The 17,937-nt window shown below is 35.8% G+C and overlaps 2 protein-coding genes across 2 annotated transcripts in view; one reads left to right on the top strand and one right to left on the bottom strand.

Annotated features, from left to right (window-relative positions):
- Nucleotides 1–17,937, bottom strand: part of FAM227B (family with sequence similarity 227 member B) — a 286,042-nt gene that overhangs the window by 95,488 nt on the left and 172,617 nt on the right. The gene's annotated exons all lie outside the window — the stretch shown is intronic.
- Nucleotides 11,119–17,937, top strand: part of FGF7 (fibroblast growth factor 7) — a 66,173-nt gene continuing 59,354 nt past the window's right edge. The window contains exons 1-2 of the mRNA XM_007455541.1: nt 11,119–11,384; nt 11,982–12,536. Coding sequence (XP_007455603.1) covers nt 12,251–12,536 — 286 coding nt within the window. The 5' untranslated portion in view covers nt 11,119–11,384; nt 11,982–12,250. The remainder of the gene's footprint in view (nt 11,385–11,981; nt 12,537–17,937) is intronic.

Below are 17,937 nucleotides of genomic sequence, written 5' to 3'. Positions count from 1 at the left end.
TCTGGTTGTCAGAAATATTTTTAATTAGGGAAATGAGGGAGGATAGCCCTCATTTAACATTTTTGTCAAAATACATACTTAATACTGCTATGAGAAAAGTTTTCTTTTTGCACCAGAGTACCTTAAAAAGAGATTCTAATTCCACACTTTGTGTTAACTGATTTGCAAGATGCTTACTGGTTCTCATTTTAAGGGAGTAACAGATCCAGATCCCTCTGATCCAGAATGAGTAGGTTTTTTGGGTTACAGCATTCCTCTCACCTAAACTTTCCAACCACCTGATTTTACCCTCCAATGCTGGTCTTCTCCCAGTCTTTCTTATCTCTACAAACGACACCGCTATTTATCCTGTTACAAATGTCAGACTTCTGGAATTTAACCTTGATTCCTTGTCTTTCACATTGAATCTATCACCAAGATTTGTCTCCAAAATTTCTCTACCTGCTTCTTTCCCTCTCCCTGCCATGATCCTAGTCTAAGGAATCATCATCTGCAAAGTGGATTATAGCCACAGCCGCCTAACTGGTCTCCTTACCTCAACTTTTGCCATCCTCCAAACCATTCTCACAAAGTTTTCAGGATGATCACATTACTCATTGATTATTACCCATTATACTTAGGATCAGATCCAAAGTCCCCATTGTTGATATCAAGATCCTACACACGTTGCTTTCAAATCACCTAACTTTCCCCTTGTTAACTCTGTTCCAGTTATACTGTCATTTAGTTTCTGGAACACACCTCATTTTCACCTCAGAGCCTTTGTTTTCCCTGTTACCTTTGCCTGGAATGCATTACTTCCACTTCTGATTCCTTCTTATCCTTCAGATCTCAGCTTAAATGTCACCTCCTCAGAAAGGTCTTTTGTGACCAGATTTAAACCATCCCTTCTCCTCCCTTCTCCTTCAAGTTATTTGTTACCATAGTACCTATTTCTTTCCTCCTGCAATATAATCAGAATTCTTTTATATGTTCATAATCTGTCTCCTCCTCCATGATTTAAGCTCCATGAAGTCAGGGACCTTGCTTATCTTACCGAACAGAGATATACTGATAGTGTATCTCTATCATATTGCATACTACCTAAATACACCGTAAATGTTGATTTGAAGCAAGTAGCTGAGTTCATCAAGGGACAAAGATTTTATTGCATCATTGAAAACTCAATATGTAAAATTTCAAAGGAAATATCTGATAATTGCTTACATGACTCTTGGGTTCCTCACCAGACTGAAGATATAAGAGAGAAGAAAGAAAGAGAGAAGAGTGGAGGCAGAGAAAGTAGGGAGAGGGAGAAGGAGAGAGACCATTTGTGAGGAGGATTTCTTCTCTGTTAGTTCCCTTCCCTATCAAGAGACGTGAGGAGCAGGTGAATCTCCTGTTACTGTAAATCTAGTGAGACAGGTGTTTTGGAAGTGTTGATCATCACAGAGGATGTTGGAACAGAAGTTCCCATGTTAGAAAAAGAAGACTAGAATTTTATTCAGGAAAAATGGAGGTGTTACTTAATACTTTTGAGGAGAAAAATAACATGATTACAACTGTGCTTTAGGAAGATTAACTTGATAGCAACACATAAAATGGATTGGAGGTTGGAGAGAGGAGATGAAAGGAGATGGGTTAGGATAGAACTGACATGAAAGATAACAATTACTTGACTTAGGATGTAAGGTAACAACCGATAGGAAGAAACAGGTGTTGAAGAAACTGTGGTGGTAGAATTGATAATTTTTTGGAATTGATTAGCGGGAGAACTCATTATAACTGAGTTAATATTAAATACAATTGAAGGGAAAATATGAGTAATATTTAAAGATAGCAAGAAGGTTTAGTTTGAAAAGAAAGCCAGGGAGAAGTATGAACCTCCTTTCTCTTATGCATGAGCTATTTTTTTAGCTGCCAGTTTTACATGGACCCATATTTTACCAGATGCCTGGCTTTCTGTGAATATATCTTTATACTAAGGATGTTGGACTCCATAACTTTCTTCTACCATAATTATCTCTATTCTATCTCTTTCTTCCACTTTTGAAAAGTTCATCTAGTGCTGAAAAGTCATGGTTTTAAAGCTAATGAATGAAAAATAAAAACAATTTTGTAATTAACACACTGACATCCATGACATTAAAAAAATTGCTAGTTTTACTCCTCATTTTGCTATGTAGGCAATGAATATGGAACCAAAGAATGACAATTTAAAGCAAAGAATGTAATAACCCTAACTGCATAGAGTATTTGTTGTTTTTCATAATGTTTTCAGAGGGGTGAAGTAAAACTCTCTCAGCCATTATAACAATTTCCAACTGTTAGAGTGGCACTAGGCTGTCAAAAACAGGCACTAATGTGTTGCTCTGAACGAAGGAGACTGAGTCTTTGCTAAAGTTAAGCATTAATTTAAAGGGTGTCAAGGCAATCAAGAGTAAATTATATAATGTAACTTCATTATACAGAAAAAAGAAGAGCTAGTGACTCTCGAGATCTTGCTCCAGGTCCAAAGTTGTTTAGTAAGTTAAAAACATAATTTCAAGAGCTTGAATTCTAGATTAGCATTTTAGGTAACTTTTTATAAATATAAAATGAAATAAAACAGATTTTTATAGACTCAGAGACACAAAGAGTCTACATACATTTGTAAACTGAGATATTTATATAGTTGAGTCACAGGCACACCACAATTTTGAGCATATGACTCAAACTTTGTATCTTATCTACAGTTAGTTTTTAAATGTTAGGGCACAAGAGTAAACACAAAGTTTGCATAAATGAAGATTTATAGGAACCCCAGGCTTGCTCAATTACTTTTGGGATTTTACTCCAGAGTTTAAACTACTGTCTTTGACCAGGTCTATAAGTAGACACGCCTGTACTCCAGCTTCCTATTACACTTAGAATAAACCCAAACTCCTATTACCATGACGTTCAAAGTTCTTTATGATCTGGCTCCTGTCTACATTTCCAGTTTCACTAATCTCTCACTCCTTTTCCCATTGCTCATGTACCTCATTCATATTGGCCTTCTTTCAGTTCTTGGAACACACCAAGGTCAGTCTTGTTCCAGGCATCTCAAAATTTACCTCCTCAGGTGGGCCTTTCTTACTTAAAGTAGGTCCCTCTACCCATTTACCTCTCTGCCTCCTATCTTCTTGAATACCTTCTTTTTATCCCATCCACACCCACCCTGCCTCTGCCACACACACATGCCAAAGATCAGTGCGTTTATGTTCTTCCACTGGGATGCATACTCTTTAAATGCAAAGACCACTTCTAGAATACTCACCATTGTATCTCCGAAAGTCCAAGACAACATCTGGCACCCAGTAGGTATTTGATAAATATTTCTTAAGTGAATGAATCAAGGAAATGAGAAATGTTGGTTGTATGGCATGATTCAAAGTTGAGACTGAATTTATGAAATGGGACTGACAGAAGAAAAGATGAAGATAAATCCATAGTGTGGTGATAGTGGTGGGAATGTAGTGGAAATAAATCTTGGACCACAATCTCAAATATGCAAAGGATAACATATAACTTTACATTTATAAATCAACCTAGCTTCAACTTTGAGAATTTCAAACACCCTTACCTCCCACCCCCAGTTAGTGGAAAGCTGTGTCAATTATTCTTGGGTTCCCCTCTTCTGCTTCAAGATGAGATAGAATTCAAGGGTCTTATTCAGGGCCAAGCCAAGGGCTTCTGGTTGTTGAGTCATTTGTCTACTCTGGTTACTTCTGGGTGTTCACTGACTCTGCCCACACAGTTCCTTCAGGTCTGAGTTCTCTGCTTTTCCAGATTTCTTTTAAAACATGGGAAATCTTTATGGGGGGTGCTTATGAGCCAGTCTGTTTAGACACATGGGCAGGCTTTACTCTTTGGAGCTTTGCTGCTTCTACTGTGTGCTGTGGAGTTACCAGAAATGTGGAGCTTGGTTTCCCAAACAGACTTTTCTCTATGCTGCCTGTTCTATGGACTCTACCTTCTCTGGGATGCCTCTCAAAGGCACTTTTATGTTTCACTTCTTTTCAGGGAATTTAGCACAGTTGTTTTTTTTTTTTTTTTTCTCTTAAACTCCAGACTTTATGTGTAAACTACAGGCATAGGTATGACCGAATATTTTTTAAAAACTGTATTCATAATTTCCTCTAAAATGGTTTTCCAAAGCTGGCATCTAAAGAGCTCTAACATCTTCTCAACTCAAAAGAGCCTTAGGATCATCTTTGACTCCCCCTTTTTCTTCTTCTTTCTTAGTAAATGAAATTACTGGCTTCAAAACAGCTTTTCTTTCTCTTCCCATTGCCAGTCTGTTGATTCTGGAAGTTATCATTGCACACTGTAATAGCTTCTTGATTTGTCTCCATGCTAGTTTTCTGCTCCCCAAACCATTCTTTATACCATCACAAGATAAGTGAACCTATTACTATCCATTTCCGAAATACTTCATAGCTCCTAATTGTTTCCCAGTTGAGGTGAGATGATCTGGCTTGTTATTTATGGTACTGAAAGATTAGAACCCTCCATTCTCTTGCTTGCATTCCTTCTAGACTCTCCCCAACCTCTTTCTTAAATTATTCTCTTCAGTAAAAATTTTACTCTGTTCATGTACCTCATTCCTTGCACTTGTAATATTGCATGAACTAGAATATTCTCTTCCCAGCCTACTTACCAGCTGTACTTCTCTAAACTGTCCTAACAGTTATTCCCTAATTCTTTGAAGAGATCACTTTGTGCAGGCTTTAGATAATCTTTCTATTATTGTCTTGAATTATAAATTTATAGTGATTTACTTTTCATGTTTTCCTTCTGTAATTAAGACCGTTGACTTCTCTTTTTTTAATTTTATTTTTTTAACATCTTTACTGGAGTATAATTACTTTAAAATGGTGTTACTTCCTGCTGTATAACAAAGTGAATTGTCTATATGTATACATATATCCCCATATCTCCTCCCTCTTGTGTCTCCCTCCCACTCTCCCTATCCAACCCCTCTAGGTGGACACAAAGCACTGAGCTGATCTCCCTGTGCTATGTGGCTGCTTCCCACTAGCTATCTATTTTACATTTGGTAGTGTATATATGTCCATGCCACTCTCTCACTTTGTCCCAGCTTACCCTTCCTCCTCCCCATGTCCTCTAGTCCCTTCTCTACGTCTGCATCTTTATTCCTATCTTGCCCCTAGGTTCTTCAGAACCATTTTGTGTTGTTGTTTTTTAGATTCCATATATATGCGTTAGCATATGGTATTTGTTTTCCTCTTTCTGACTTACTTCAGTCTGTTTGACAGCCTCTAGGTCCATCCGCCTCACTACAAATAACTCAATTTCGTTTCCTTTTATGGCTGACTAATATTCCATTGTATATGTGTGCCACATCTTCTTTATCCATTCATCTGTTGATGGACACTTAGGCTGCTTCCATGTCCTGGCTACTGTAAATAGAGCTGCAATGAACATTGTGGTACATGACTCTTTTTGAATTATGGTTTTCTCAGGGTATATGCCCAGTTGTGGGATTGCTGGGTTCTATGGTAGTTCTATTTTTAGTTTTTTAAGGAAACTCCATACTGTTCTCCATAGTGGCTCTATCAATCTACATTCCCACCAACAGTGCAAGAGTGTTCCCTTTTCTCCACACCCTCTCCAGCATTTATTCTTTGGAGGCTTTTTTGATGATGGCCATTCTGACCAGTGTGAGATGATATCTCATTGTAGCTTTGATTTGCATTTCTCTAATGATTAATGATGCTGAGCATCCTTTCATGTGTTTGTTGGCAAACTGTATATCTTCTCAGCAGAAATGTCTATTTAGGTCTTCTGCCCATTTTTGGATTGGGTTGTTTGTTTTTTTTGATATTGAGCTACATGAGCTGCTTGTAAATTCTGGAGATTAATCCTTTGTCAGTTGCTTCATTTGAAAATATTTTCTCCCATTCTGAGGGTTGTCTTTTCTTCTTGTTTATGGTTTCCTTTGCTGTGCAAAAGCTTTGAAGTTTCATTAGGTCCCATTTCTTTACTTTTGTTTTTATTTCCATTTCTCTAGGAGGTGGATCAAAAAGGATCTTGCTGTGATTTATGTCATAGAGTTTTCTGCCTATGTTTTCCTCTAAGGGAGAGTGTCTGGCCTTACATTTAGGTCTTTGATCCATTTTGAGCTTATTTTTGTGTATGATGTTAGGGAGTGTTCTAATTTCATTCCTTTACATGTAGCTGTCCAGTTTTCCCAGCACCACTTACTGAGGAGACTGTCTTTTCTCCACTGTATATTCTTGCCACCTTTATCAAAGATAAATGTGCGTGGGTTTATCTCTGGGCTTTCTATCCTGTTCCATTGATCTATATTTCTGTTTTTCTGCCAGTACCATACGGTCTTGATTACTGTAGCTTTGTAATACAGTCTGAAGTCAGGGAGCCTGATTCCTCCAGCTCTGTTTTTCGTTCTCCAGATTGCTTTGGCTATTCGGGGTCTCTTGTGTTTCCATACAAACTGTGAGATTTTTTGTTCTAGTTCTGTGAAAAATGCCAGTGGTAGTTTGATAGGGATTGCATTGAATCTGCAGATTGCTTTGGGTAGTAGAGTCATTTTCACAATGTTGATTCTTCCAATTCAAGAACATGGTATACCTCTCCATCTGTTTCTATCATCTTTAATTTCTTTCATCAGTGTCTTATAATTTTCTGCATACAGGTCTTTTGTCTCCTTATGTAGGTCTATTCCTAGATATTTTACTCTTTTTGTTGCAGTGGTAAATGGGAGTGTTTTCTTAATTTCACTTTCAGATTTTTCATCATTAGTGTATAGGAATGCAAGAGATTTCTGTGCATTAACTTTGTATCCTGCTACTTAACCAAATTCATTTATTAGCTCTAGTAGTTTTCTGGTAGCATCTTTAGGATTCTCTATGTATAGTATCATGTCATCTGCAAACAGTGACAGCTTTACTTCTTCTTTTCCGATTTGGGTTCCTTTTATTTCTTTTTCTTCTCTGATTGCTGTGGCTAAAACTTCCAAAACTATGTTGAATAAGAGTGGTGAGAGTGGGCAACCTTGTCTTGTTCCTGATCCTAGTGGAAATGCTTTCAGTGTTTCACCATTGAGGACGATGTTGGCTGTGGGTTTGTCATATATGGCCTTTATTATGTTGAGGTAAGTTCCCTCTATGCCTACTTTCTGGAGGGTTTTTATCATAAATGGGTGTTGAATTTTGTCAAAAGCTTTCTCTGCTTCCTTGCATTCCTGGAATAAACTCCACTTGATCATCGAGTATGATCCTTTTAATGTGCTGTTGGATTCTGTTTGCTAGTATTTTGTTGAGGATTTTTGCATCTATGTTCACCAGTGATACTGGCCTGTAGTTTTCTTTCTTTGTGACAACTTTGTCTGGTTTTGGCATCAGAGTGATGGTGGCCTCATGGAATGAGTTTGGAAGTGTTCCTCCTTCTGCTATATTTTGGAAGAGTTTGAGAAGGATAGATGTTAACTCTTCTCTAAATGTTTGATAGAATTTGCCTGTGAAGCCCTCTGGTCCTGGGCTTTTGTTTGTTGGAAGATTTTTAATCACAGTTTCAACTTCAGTGCTTGTGATTGGTCTGTTCATATTTTCTATTTCTTCCTGATTCAGTCTTGGCAGGTTGTGCATTTCTAAGAATTTGTCCATTTCTTCCAGGTTGTCAATTTTATTGGCATATTGGTAGTAATCTCTCATGATCTTTTGTATTTCTGCAGTGTCAGTTTTTACTTCTCCTTTTTCATTTCTAATTCTATTGACTTGAGTCTTCTCCCTTTTTTTCTTGATGAGTCTGGCTAATGGTTTATCAATTTTGTTTATCTTCTCAAAGTACCAGCTTTTAGTTTTATTGATCTTTGCTACCGTTTCCTTCATTTCTTTTTCATTATTTCTGATCTGATCTTTATGATTTTTTTTCCTTCTGCTAACTTTGGGGTTTTTTTGTTCTTCTTTCTCTAATTGTTTTAGGTGTAATGTTAGGTCGTTTATTTGAGATGTTTCTTGTTTCTTAAGGCAGGATTGTATTGCTATAAACTTCCTTCTTATAACTGCTTTTGCTGCATCCCATAGGTTTTGGGTCGTCGTGTTTTCATCATCATTTGTTTCTAGGTATTTTTTGATTTCCTGTTTGATTTCTTCAGTGATCACTTGGTTATTAAGTAGTGTATTGTTTAGCCTCCTTGTGTTTGCATTTTTTACAGATTTTTCCCTGTAATTGATATCTAGTCTTTTAGCATTGTGGTTGGAAACGAAACTTGATACAATTTCAATTTTGTTAAATTTACCAAGGCTTGAATTGTGACCCAAGATATGATCTATCCTGGAGAATGTTCCATGAGCACTTGAGAAGAAAGTGTATTCTGTTGTTTTTGGATGCAATGTCCTATAAATATCAATTAAGTCCCTCTTGTTTAATGTATCATTTAAAGTCTGTGTTTCCTTATTTATTTTCATTTTGGATGATCTGTGCATTGGTGAAAGTGGGGTGTTAAAGTCCCCTACTATGAATGTGTTACTGTCGATTTCCCCTTTTATGGCTGTTAGCATTTGCCTTATGTATTGAGATGCTCCTATGTTGGCTGCATAAATGTTTACAAATGTTATATCTTATTTTTGATTGATCCCTTGATCATTATGTAGTGTCCTTCTCTGTCTCTTGTAATAGTCTTTATTTTAAAGTCTACTTTGTCTGATATGAGAATTGCTACTCCAGCTTTCTTTTGGTTTCCATTTGCATGTAATATCTTTTTCCATCCCTCACTTTTAGTCTGTATGTGTCGCTAGGTCTGAAGTGGGTCTCTTGTAGACAGCATATATATAGGTCTTGTTTTTGTATCCATTCAGCCAGTCTATGTCTTTTGGTTGGAGCATTTAATCCATTTACATTTAAGGTAGTTATCACTATGTATGTTCCTATTACCATTTTCTTAATTGTTTTGGGTTTGTTATTATAGGTCTTTTCTTTCTCTTGTGCTTCCTGCCTAGAGAAATTCCTTTAGCATTTGTTGTAGAGCTGGTTTGGTGGTGGTGAATTCTCTTAGCTTTTGCTTGTCTGTACAGGTTTTAATTTCTCCCTTGAATCTGAATGAGATCCTTGCTGGGTAGAGTAATCTTGGTTGTAGGTTTTTCCCTTTCATCACTTTAAATATGTCTTGCCACTCCCTTCTGGCTTGCAGAGTTTCTGCTGAAAGATCAGCTGTTAACCTTATGGGGATTCCCTTGTGTGTTATTTGCTGTTTTTCCCTTGATGCTTTTAATATTTTTTCTTTGTATTTAATTTTTGATAGTTTGATTAATATGTGTCTTGGTTTGTTTCTCCTTGGATTTATCCTGAATGGGACTCTCAGTGCTTCCTGGACTTGATTGACTATTTCCTTTCCCATGTTAGGAAAGTTTTCAACTATATTCTCTTCAAATATTTTCTCAGTCCTTTTAAGACAATCCATTTTTAAATTTAAGTCTTGAGCATTTAATTAGCAATTTTTGACCTCTGATCTATTGATTTCTTAGTATAAAATCTGTAGGCTCAATTTGGAACAGATGAATTTAGTAGCTCTTGCATATCTTTACATGTGAACTAACTGTTAATAATTTTCATTTCTTTAGAAGTAATATCCAAGTCCTAGGAGTTCTGACCCTTCTCAGTATTGTTGCCTACAAAACTAATGGAGGTATGATTCAGATCACAGTAGCATCATACTTTCTTTCTTTCTTTCTTTCTTGTTTTTTCTCTCTTTTCCCCCCTTTTAGCGAAATACATGATGGAATATTTTGTAGCTATCTAGCTTTCAACAGAGGCAATTAAGGAAGGGCCATCCTCTTCTGCTCTAATAAACTTAGAAATGTCATATTTGGTGCCTAAAGAATAACTGAATATGTTTAAACTATGCTGTGCTATTGATTCTGTTCTCCAAAAGCATAGACACAAAGGGAAATCACATAAATTATAATACAACTGAACGTACTTAATTTTGTTTTCCTATTTGGTCCACATGCACCACCTGGTGGTAAAGTAGTGCATTTCAAGTGCAGTGTTTTGGTTGTGTGTGTGTGTGTGTGTGTGTGTGTGTGTGTGTGTGTGTGTGTGTGTATGTGTGTGTTGGGGGTATTAATATGGGAAAGAGAATTTTAATATGTATTCCTAATTATTGTTTTAGATTAACAATGCAATTATTTTGCAACAAACATCTAATAAAACACTAGAACGCTACTATACACACGTTAGAACAGGAAATAAAGGGGAGAATAACTTATGTTGGAAAGCAAAGTAGCTTTCTCTTATTTACATGAGCTATACCTCTTAAAATTCCATCCCTAAATTAACATTTATTTATTGCATTAATGTTCTTATTAAGGGCAAGAGTCAAACATTGATAACCAATATAAAACCATACTATTTTTTTTTAATTTTTAAGAATAATAATTTTAAAAGTATGTATCCTCTTCCTTATCTTAGTAGTTAGTGTAAGTAACAAGTCACAGAATTTTAAAACTACAAGGCACGATAGAATCATCTAGACTAATTTTACAAATGTAGCAGCTGAGATTCAGAAACGTCAGGTGACTTGCCCAGGTCATACTGGTAATTAGTGGCCCAACTCAAATAAGAATTTTGTTATTCTTACTTTCAGTATAGTACCATAAGATATAAAATTATACTCATATGCAATGCTGAAATATCTCTGTATGAATATACAGATATAAGATATACATAAGATATACCCTTAACTCAGCTATATAGTTCTTGAAGACAGTAAGATGTGAATTAATACACATTAGTAGTTTCATTCTCACATTCTGAACACAAAGGAGTAATAGTAGAAATGCATGCATCATAAAGCTATGTATAAGATTTTAAATTTAAAAAATCCCTTTTACATACATGTTCCAAGGAATATTTTCAACTTATATACAACTTCTATGTTATAAGACAATCTAAAAAAATTCGCTTTCCCCTTCTAACTGCTTCAGAGTCAGAGATTTGTTTCTACAAAGTAGGTACCCAGTTGTAGGTCTGAGCATAAACCATGTTCATAGCTCCCTCTCATGACCATTGAATGAATACTATACAAGCCTCCTTTATTCTCGCTGTTGTATTCAACTAACAGCTCACTGGTTAAGTTTTAATTGCTTCCAATGAGGTCAGCAAAGGTATTTATCGAAAAGCCCTGAATAAAAGGCTCCACGCACACACACACAAGCTCACATGCGCTCACATACACAGAGAAAATCCTCTTGCCTGTTGATTTATGGAAACAATTATGATTCTGCTGGAGAATTTCTCAGCTGAGAAATAGTTTGTAGCTACAGTAGAGAGGCTCAAGTTGCACAGGGCAGACAACAGACATGGAATTCTTGTGTATCCAGCTGTTATCAACAGAACAAGTAAGTGACTGTTATTTGTCTTTAAAAATAATGCTGAATATTTGTTAGTAGTTTATCTCTTTTTCTGGTTTTAGTACTGAGGGGAAAAGTAAAGTTACCAGATTTTTGAGCTGTGAGATTATCTATAGTAATTCTGCTGTAGAACTTACATAAAGATAAGGTTGAAATTCTCCAGAGCAATCCTGACATTTAACTTGAGAAATGTGGGCAGTTCAGGAGAAAATAACTGACAAACCACAAACGTAAAAGAATATAATAAAGAAACCTATGGAAAAGCATTTATATTTTGTTAATAGTAATTTTAGAACTTAATTTAAGTTAACAGCTCTAATTGCAGGATGTTTCTTACCAAGTACGAACTGGAATGAATGGTACAATCATATTCTGATTTGTCTCTACTAATGCATAACTTCTGTAAATCTACATACAGAGTGGTAAAGACATTGACATCCTCTGTGAAAGCTGTTTTAAATGTACCTTCACAGTATGAATTACACAGTATGTTATAATAGTGTTTACACACTGAAATTTATACATATAATTTTTCATCTTCCTCTCTCTCCTCCCTCCTCATTCTTAATCTCTCATTGCAAACAGAAGTCAAGTAGCAAACAGCAACGCAGCAACTGAGCTTATTACAACCTGTTTTTATAAGGATATACTGACAGAGAGTTATTTAAGGAGGAATTCTATATTGTTATCAGGAACTAAAAGGATAAGGCTAACAACTTGGAGAGTGCAACTACTCTTTCTTAAATCAATCTACAGTTCACAGATAGGACGAGGTCAATGACCTAGGAACAACAATCAACTCAAGATTTAATTTTCATTATGTTATTCATGAACACCCGGGGCACTATACTATAATGCGCAAATGGATACTGACATGGATCCTGCCAAGTTTGCTCTACAGATCATGCTTCCACATTATCTGTCTAGTGGGCACTATATCTTTAGCTTGCAATGACATGACTCCAGAGCAAATGGCTACAAATGTGAACTGTTCCAGCCCTGAGCGACATACAAGAAGTTATGATTACATGGAAGGAGGGGATATAAGAGTGAGAAGACTCTTCTGTCGAACACAGTGGTATCTGAGGATTGATAAACGAGGCAAAGTCAAAGGGACCCAAGAGATGAAGAATAATTACAGTAAGTAATGTTTTTTATTTACAGCACAGCTTATGAACCTTAATCTGTGAAAGGATCAATTTTCAAGTGACATGTTTTCTCCGTTTCCTTTTTTTTGAAAAAAAAAAAATCAATATAATTTTCTATTGGCTCTAAATCGGGATCGTTAAACTATGTTCCTAAAACTATCTCCTGGAGTAGGGCAAATCTACTAATACTATAGTTGGAGCTGATCACTCAAACCGATTTGAAAATATATTCTCCATGTCCTAAGCTCAAAATGCTCATATGTTAAGCAAAATGTAAATGCTATTATTCATACTGAAATGTGATTTATTGTCTTCTAGCAAAAGTCATTATGAACTCTAATAGAGTACTCAGTAAATGCTCACCAAAAATGACTTACCATTAGTTTGAGGAACAGATAATTTTTAAAAATAATTTGATTTCCCTTGAAAAAATATTTCCATGGTGTGAAATACTGAAAATATGCATTCAGTGACTTGTGCAATTGTGTATAGTTTTAAAACAGAAGGGAATCTGTGGTATCCTCATCTGTTCATATCATAAAGAACTTGTATTTGATTGCTTAATTATTTACCTAGGCACAAAAATAGGTTCCTTCTAACATTTTCTTTATCTAAATATTCTGTGCCATAAAAGTTCTGTGTTACCTTAAGAGAAATGTGAATGTGAAGGAGGAAATAAAAGTGAGTTGGAAGAGATGTTAATTCCATCATTTAAATGTAAATAATTACATTTTCCTCAAGAATCCGTTATTCTTTTCATGTTGATATATCAGGGTTGGATTTATCACTTAGCAGTTATGATTAATAACCAATTTCAAAAGTATTAAGTTTTATGGGGTAAAATATCAATACATACCTGAACATATACATTAAGAATTTAAAATCCCTGAGTGGAAGGAAATTTTGTTTGTATTACTAGTACTTGAACAATGTTATTATCATATCATTTTATAATATTATGTATGTTAAAGTCAATTGAAAAAGAATGCATGGGGTGATGGTGTAAACATTTGCCTAGCACAGTGCTAGGATTAGAGTGAATATTTAAAACTTTTGCTGCTTCTTTAATAAATGGCTTTTAGGCTTCCAAACTAATGAACCAATATGGGAATATGGGGAATTACGTCTCCAATATGAAAATGAGAGAATCCACTTTTTAGACTACAATTGATATAGAATGTTAAGGCCATTTAAATGGATTGCTAACAGTATGGTTTTATTATTACCTCTATTAATAATGTTAATGTGCTAGTTCTAGAATATTGTTCTGATTATACTGAAGTTTAGGTAAGGAAATAGCTACTTGGAGGAAAGTTTTGTGGATAGCTACTTCTCTGTAAGCAACAGAATTTGGCTGACATCAATAAAAAAATTTATTTAAAAGTTATTGAGATTTATAATGGATAACAGAACTTGGTGGAGAAAACAGAGCCCAGGTGGAAATTATGACAGATAGGTCCAATCCCTGCCTATGAATGACTTTGGAACAATTTCTTACTTTTTCCAATTCTCATTTTTTTAATCTACAGATGATCTCCAATATACCTTCTAGTTCTTACAGTCTATTTTATCCTAAACCTCAGAATATATAACATAAATGTGAACAACCTAAGTACTCATATAATTACTATAAACATTGAATGAGATGAAAGTGAATGTTATCTCAATGATAAGTTGAGCTGTCAGAACTAATTTCAAATTGTAATAGTAAGGTTACTGAACCTAAACACTATAGAATTCTTCCATATGCTAATTCCTTTTGAAAGCTTTTACCAAGTAATGAAAAAGTGAAAAATTAGATGTAAAATCCAGTGAAAGTGAGTAATATTCATAATTATTTGGGATCAATTAGAATATCTACGATTAGAATGCATTCAGATATATACGTTTTATTTTATATTAAAATTTCTTGAAACCATGAAACTCAGGTATTTTAAAACATACACAAAATGCTGAAGTTTTTTATAGTTTGAAACACAATTTAGCACTGACCTTGAGTAACCATAAAGCCAATTTGGTAGACAATTTCTATTCTAACTCTAATTCTACAGTAAAAAAAGATAGGAAGAAAAAGGGAGGATGGAAAGAAGGAAGGAGAGAAGGAAGGAAGGAAGGAAGGAAGGAAGGAAGGAAGGTCATTTTATATCATTATAAATTAGAATGTCACAATACCAATATACTAAAAGACATGATATAAAATATATAAATAATCTTCACTTCTATAAGCTTTTCCATAGAGTGTATACCTAGTGTATATACTTTCTTGATATGATAAATTCTCCTGGAAAGGGAAACTTACATCGGGATCATTTCAGTAACTCCAAAACTGTTGTCAAGTTGTGCTGCTATCCTATTGAAGAAGAAGCCTGTCAGGCTTCTCCGTAAAGAGGGGCTAATCACTGTTGTCTATAGGAAATCCTAAGGCACTCCATTGAAAAATATATGGAGAATTACATAGAACAGAATTCTGATAGTCATTTCCTATTATTCAATTTTAAAATTGAATGCCTCATACATAAAACATGCAAATTGTCACATGTGAAGTTGAAGCTACTGCATCCAGGTACAAAGAAATCCAGCTACAAAGAAAGTGCTCAACAGAATTTTAAAAAGTCAAAGAAAACAAAAAAATTGAAATTATAAAACTTGTAGATTGTTTACATTCCTCAATCCTTAATTAATGAACAAATGAACAAAAGATGTTTCCTTCCTATTTTCATTAAGATGAGAAAGTAAAAGGTAATTGGATTGTCTACTACACTGACACTCAGCAGAGGTCAGAAAGTGGTAAAGGTTAAGATTAAACTTTGAATTTCATTTTCAGTCTTCTGATGCCTTAAATTCATTCACTGGCTTGCTAAACATCCTTCTTTGGAGGCCTTTTAAGATGGTATAGATTTAAATGTCTTAGGTGATAAAAATTTGCATGAAAAGTTAGATGCCAGCTACCTGAAACAGTTTTTCTCTGGGTTACCATACGAAAGCCCCCAGTCCATTCTCATGGCTTTGCTTTGAATGAAAGGGAAAGTGACCTGAAGATGTTAATGGATCTTGAAGGACTGCTTACTTTACCAGCAGAAGCACTGCTCCCTCATAGGAATGTGGCTTATAAGATATGGCTAAGATAATGGACTGGAGTAGGTAGGTGAGGTGAAAAACCTGGGTGTATAATTCTCCTTCCAGAAGGTGTTGGGCTGGGGCAGGTGAATGGAGGGCCTAGAGGAAGAGAACAGGAGTGATTAGGAGGTGGATATGACGGCTCATGTCTCACATCTTTAGGGAATTAAAAAATTACCTGAGCTACCTTGGGTTGTAAGGGTCTCAGTTCAGTCTTAAGTATAGTGTTGTCTTGTGAAATATTTTAAATCTAAATAAGAATGAGTCAATGTCAGAAAAAATGCACCAAGTAACCCAACAGAAACAAGACTTGTATTAGTAGCCATATAAGCAAGACCTGACTATGTAAAAGTAGGAATTCATAAGAGGCCAAGAGATGCTGAACTGCATTTCTGACTCTGGAGGGGAGAGAAGCTATCACTGGAGAACGGGTCCTGAGATCGCACGCTATTCTTACCCCGGAGGCAAGAAAGCCTCTCCTCTCAACTTGTTCTCTGGTGGCACCACATTTAGCCTTTTAGTAGGTTTCTAAGCGATGAAACTAGAACTTAACCTGAACTAATAAAAAGAATAATAAAAGTATAAAACGCCCCTTCAAAATGAAATAAATATCCACATTCTCTGCAGAGGAGAACATTAATAATATCACGAAAGGACTGGCAATGGATGGTCAATACTTCCACTGCTGTTGTCAGAGTTTCCCCTTGGGGACTAAGGCCAGAGGGTGAATTTAGACAATTGGACCAAGCAACCCATCAGCAGACAGAGGCAATCACTCCTCACCTGATACAAATAACACTGCTGTTTAAGCTGGAAGTTGAGGTGGTGAGTGAGAGACAGCAGTAGTGCACTGGCCAACCAACAACTGCCCTGAGAGACAGATGTGGACTCTGAAAACTCAGTCCCTCAGGATGATTTTCTTGCTTTCGGCATCCAATTACTAAAAAGTTTTTTGGTTCCCATTCCTTTTGAGAGGAAATCCTTAATTGCCATAAGCCATTGATTCAAGAAAAAGTATGCCTCACTTGTTATTATTAAGCATTGTAAGTTCCATAGCAAGAAAAGGGTTAGCCATTCTGAAAACTGGCCCATGATTTGGCAATACTATCTTTTGGATTGTTAGACTGTGACTGGATATGGCCTAACAATTGGCAAAAAGCAAATAAACACACTGCTGTTGGATCTGATTTGACCACAGAATCTTCAGTGACTCAATTGTCAACAATTCTTTGGATAAGCTCCTGCTCAACAAGAATCTCTTCTAGTAGCTAACAAATACGCATATCACCTCTAAATACAAAGACAGCAAACTTGCTTATTCTCCAAAGAGTTCTTAGCAAGTTATCTCAAAGAACAATAATTCACACCGTCAAAATAAAAAATAAGAAAATCATGACAACCGCATCTCTAAACAAAATAGACAAAGAGGAACATATCTATGGAACTGAACCAAAATCGTAGAATTACTGACGAAATGGAATCCTGTAGAACTGGTGACCTTACCTCTTCTTTAAGTTGTCAAGGCTGTAAATTATGGAAGATTTGGAAATACTAGCAATTTGGAAATAGCTAGGTTTGGAAATATTAGCTATTCTTTGAAAACTTTAATGTTAAGAATAATTTTTCATTTTATGGTCTTCTTCTTTTTTAGGCTAACACCAGTGCCTGGCACTTATTAAGTGCTAGGAACAACTTATTGCCACAGGTGCATGTCTTATTTATTTTGTTAATTGTCATCTGAACTGGCCATCGCTTTCATTTCTATATTAATCCAGAGCATCTGATCATGTAGTTAACCTTGTGACTTAGTTGTATTACAACTCTTCAGCCTATAGTTTTAGAGCTTTCAGAGACCCAAGTGAATTGAAGAGGATGCAAGAAGCCAGCTTTTAGATATATGGAAGGGGTTCCTTTTCTAGACTTTTCTATTTCTCAGCCTTGGCTAAATATTGTAATCAGCTGCGAAACTTTAAAAAATACTGATACCAGGTTCCACCCACAAAGATTCTCATTAAATGTATTTGTGGTGCAGCCTGGGCATCAGGAATTTTAAAAGCTCCCCAGATAATTCTGACATGGCTGGCTCCAAAGCTGAGCCTGAGGGGATCACATTAGATTACTGGGGAAACCACAGATCAGTTTAATCAGAATCTTGCGAAGGCAGGAAGGTCCCAGGCATCAATGTTTGTTTAAAGCTCTCCAGTGAGTCTAATGGGCAGCTAAGGCTGAAAACCACTACTTAATGAGACAAGGCTTCTAATTCAGCAGGTTTCCCT

Source organism: Lipotes vexillifer, unplaced genomic scaffold (assembly GCF_000442215.2).
Source record: "Lipotes vexillifer unplaced genomic scaffold, Lipotes_vexillifer_v1.1 scaffold24, whole genome shotgun sequence".
Taxonomy (NCBI): domain Eukaryota; kingdom Metazoa; phylum Chordata; class Mammalia; order Artiodactyla; family Lipotidae; genus Lipotes; species Lipotes vexillifer.
This window is presented reverse-complemented; position numbering and strand designations above follow the sequence as displayed.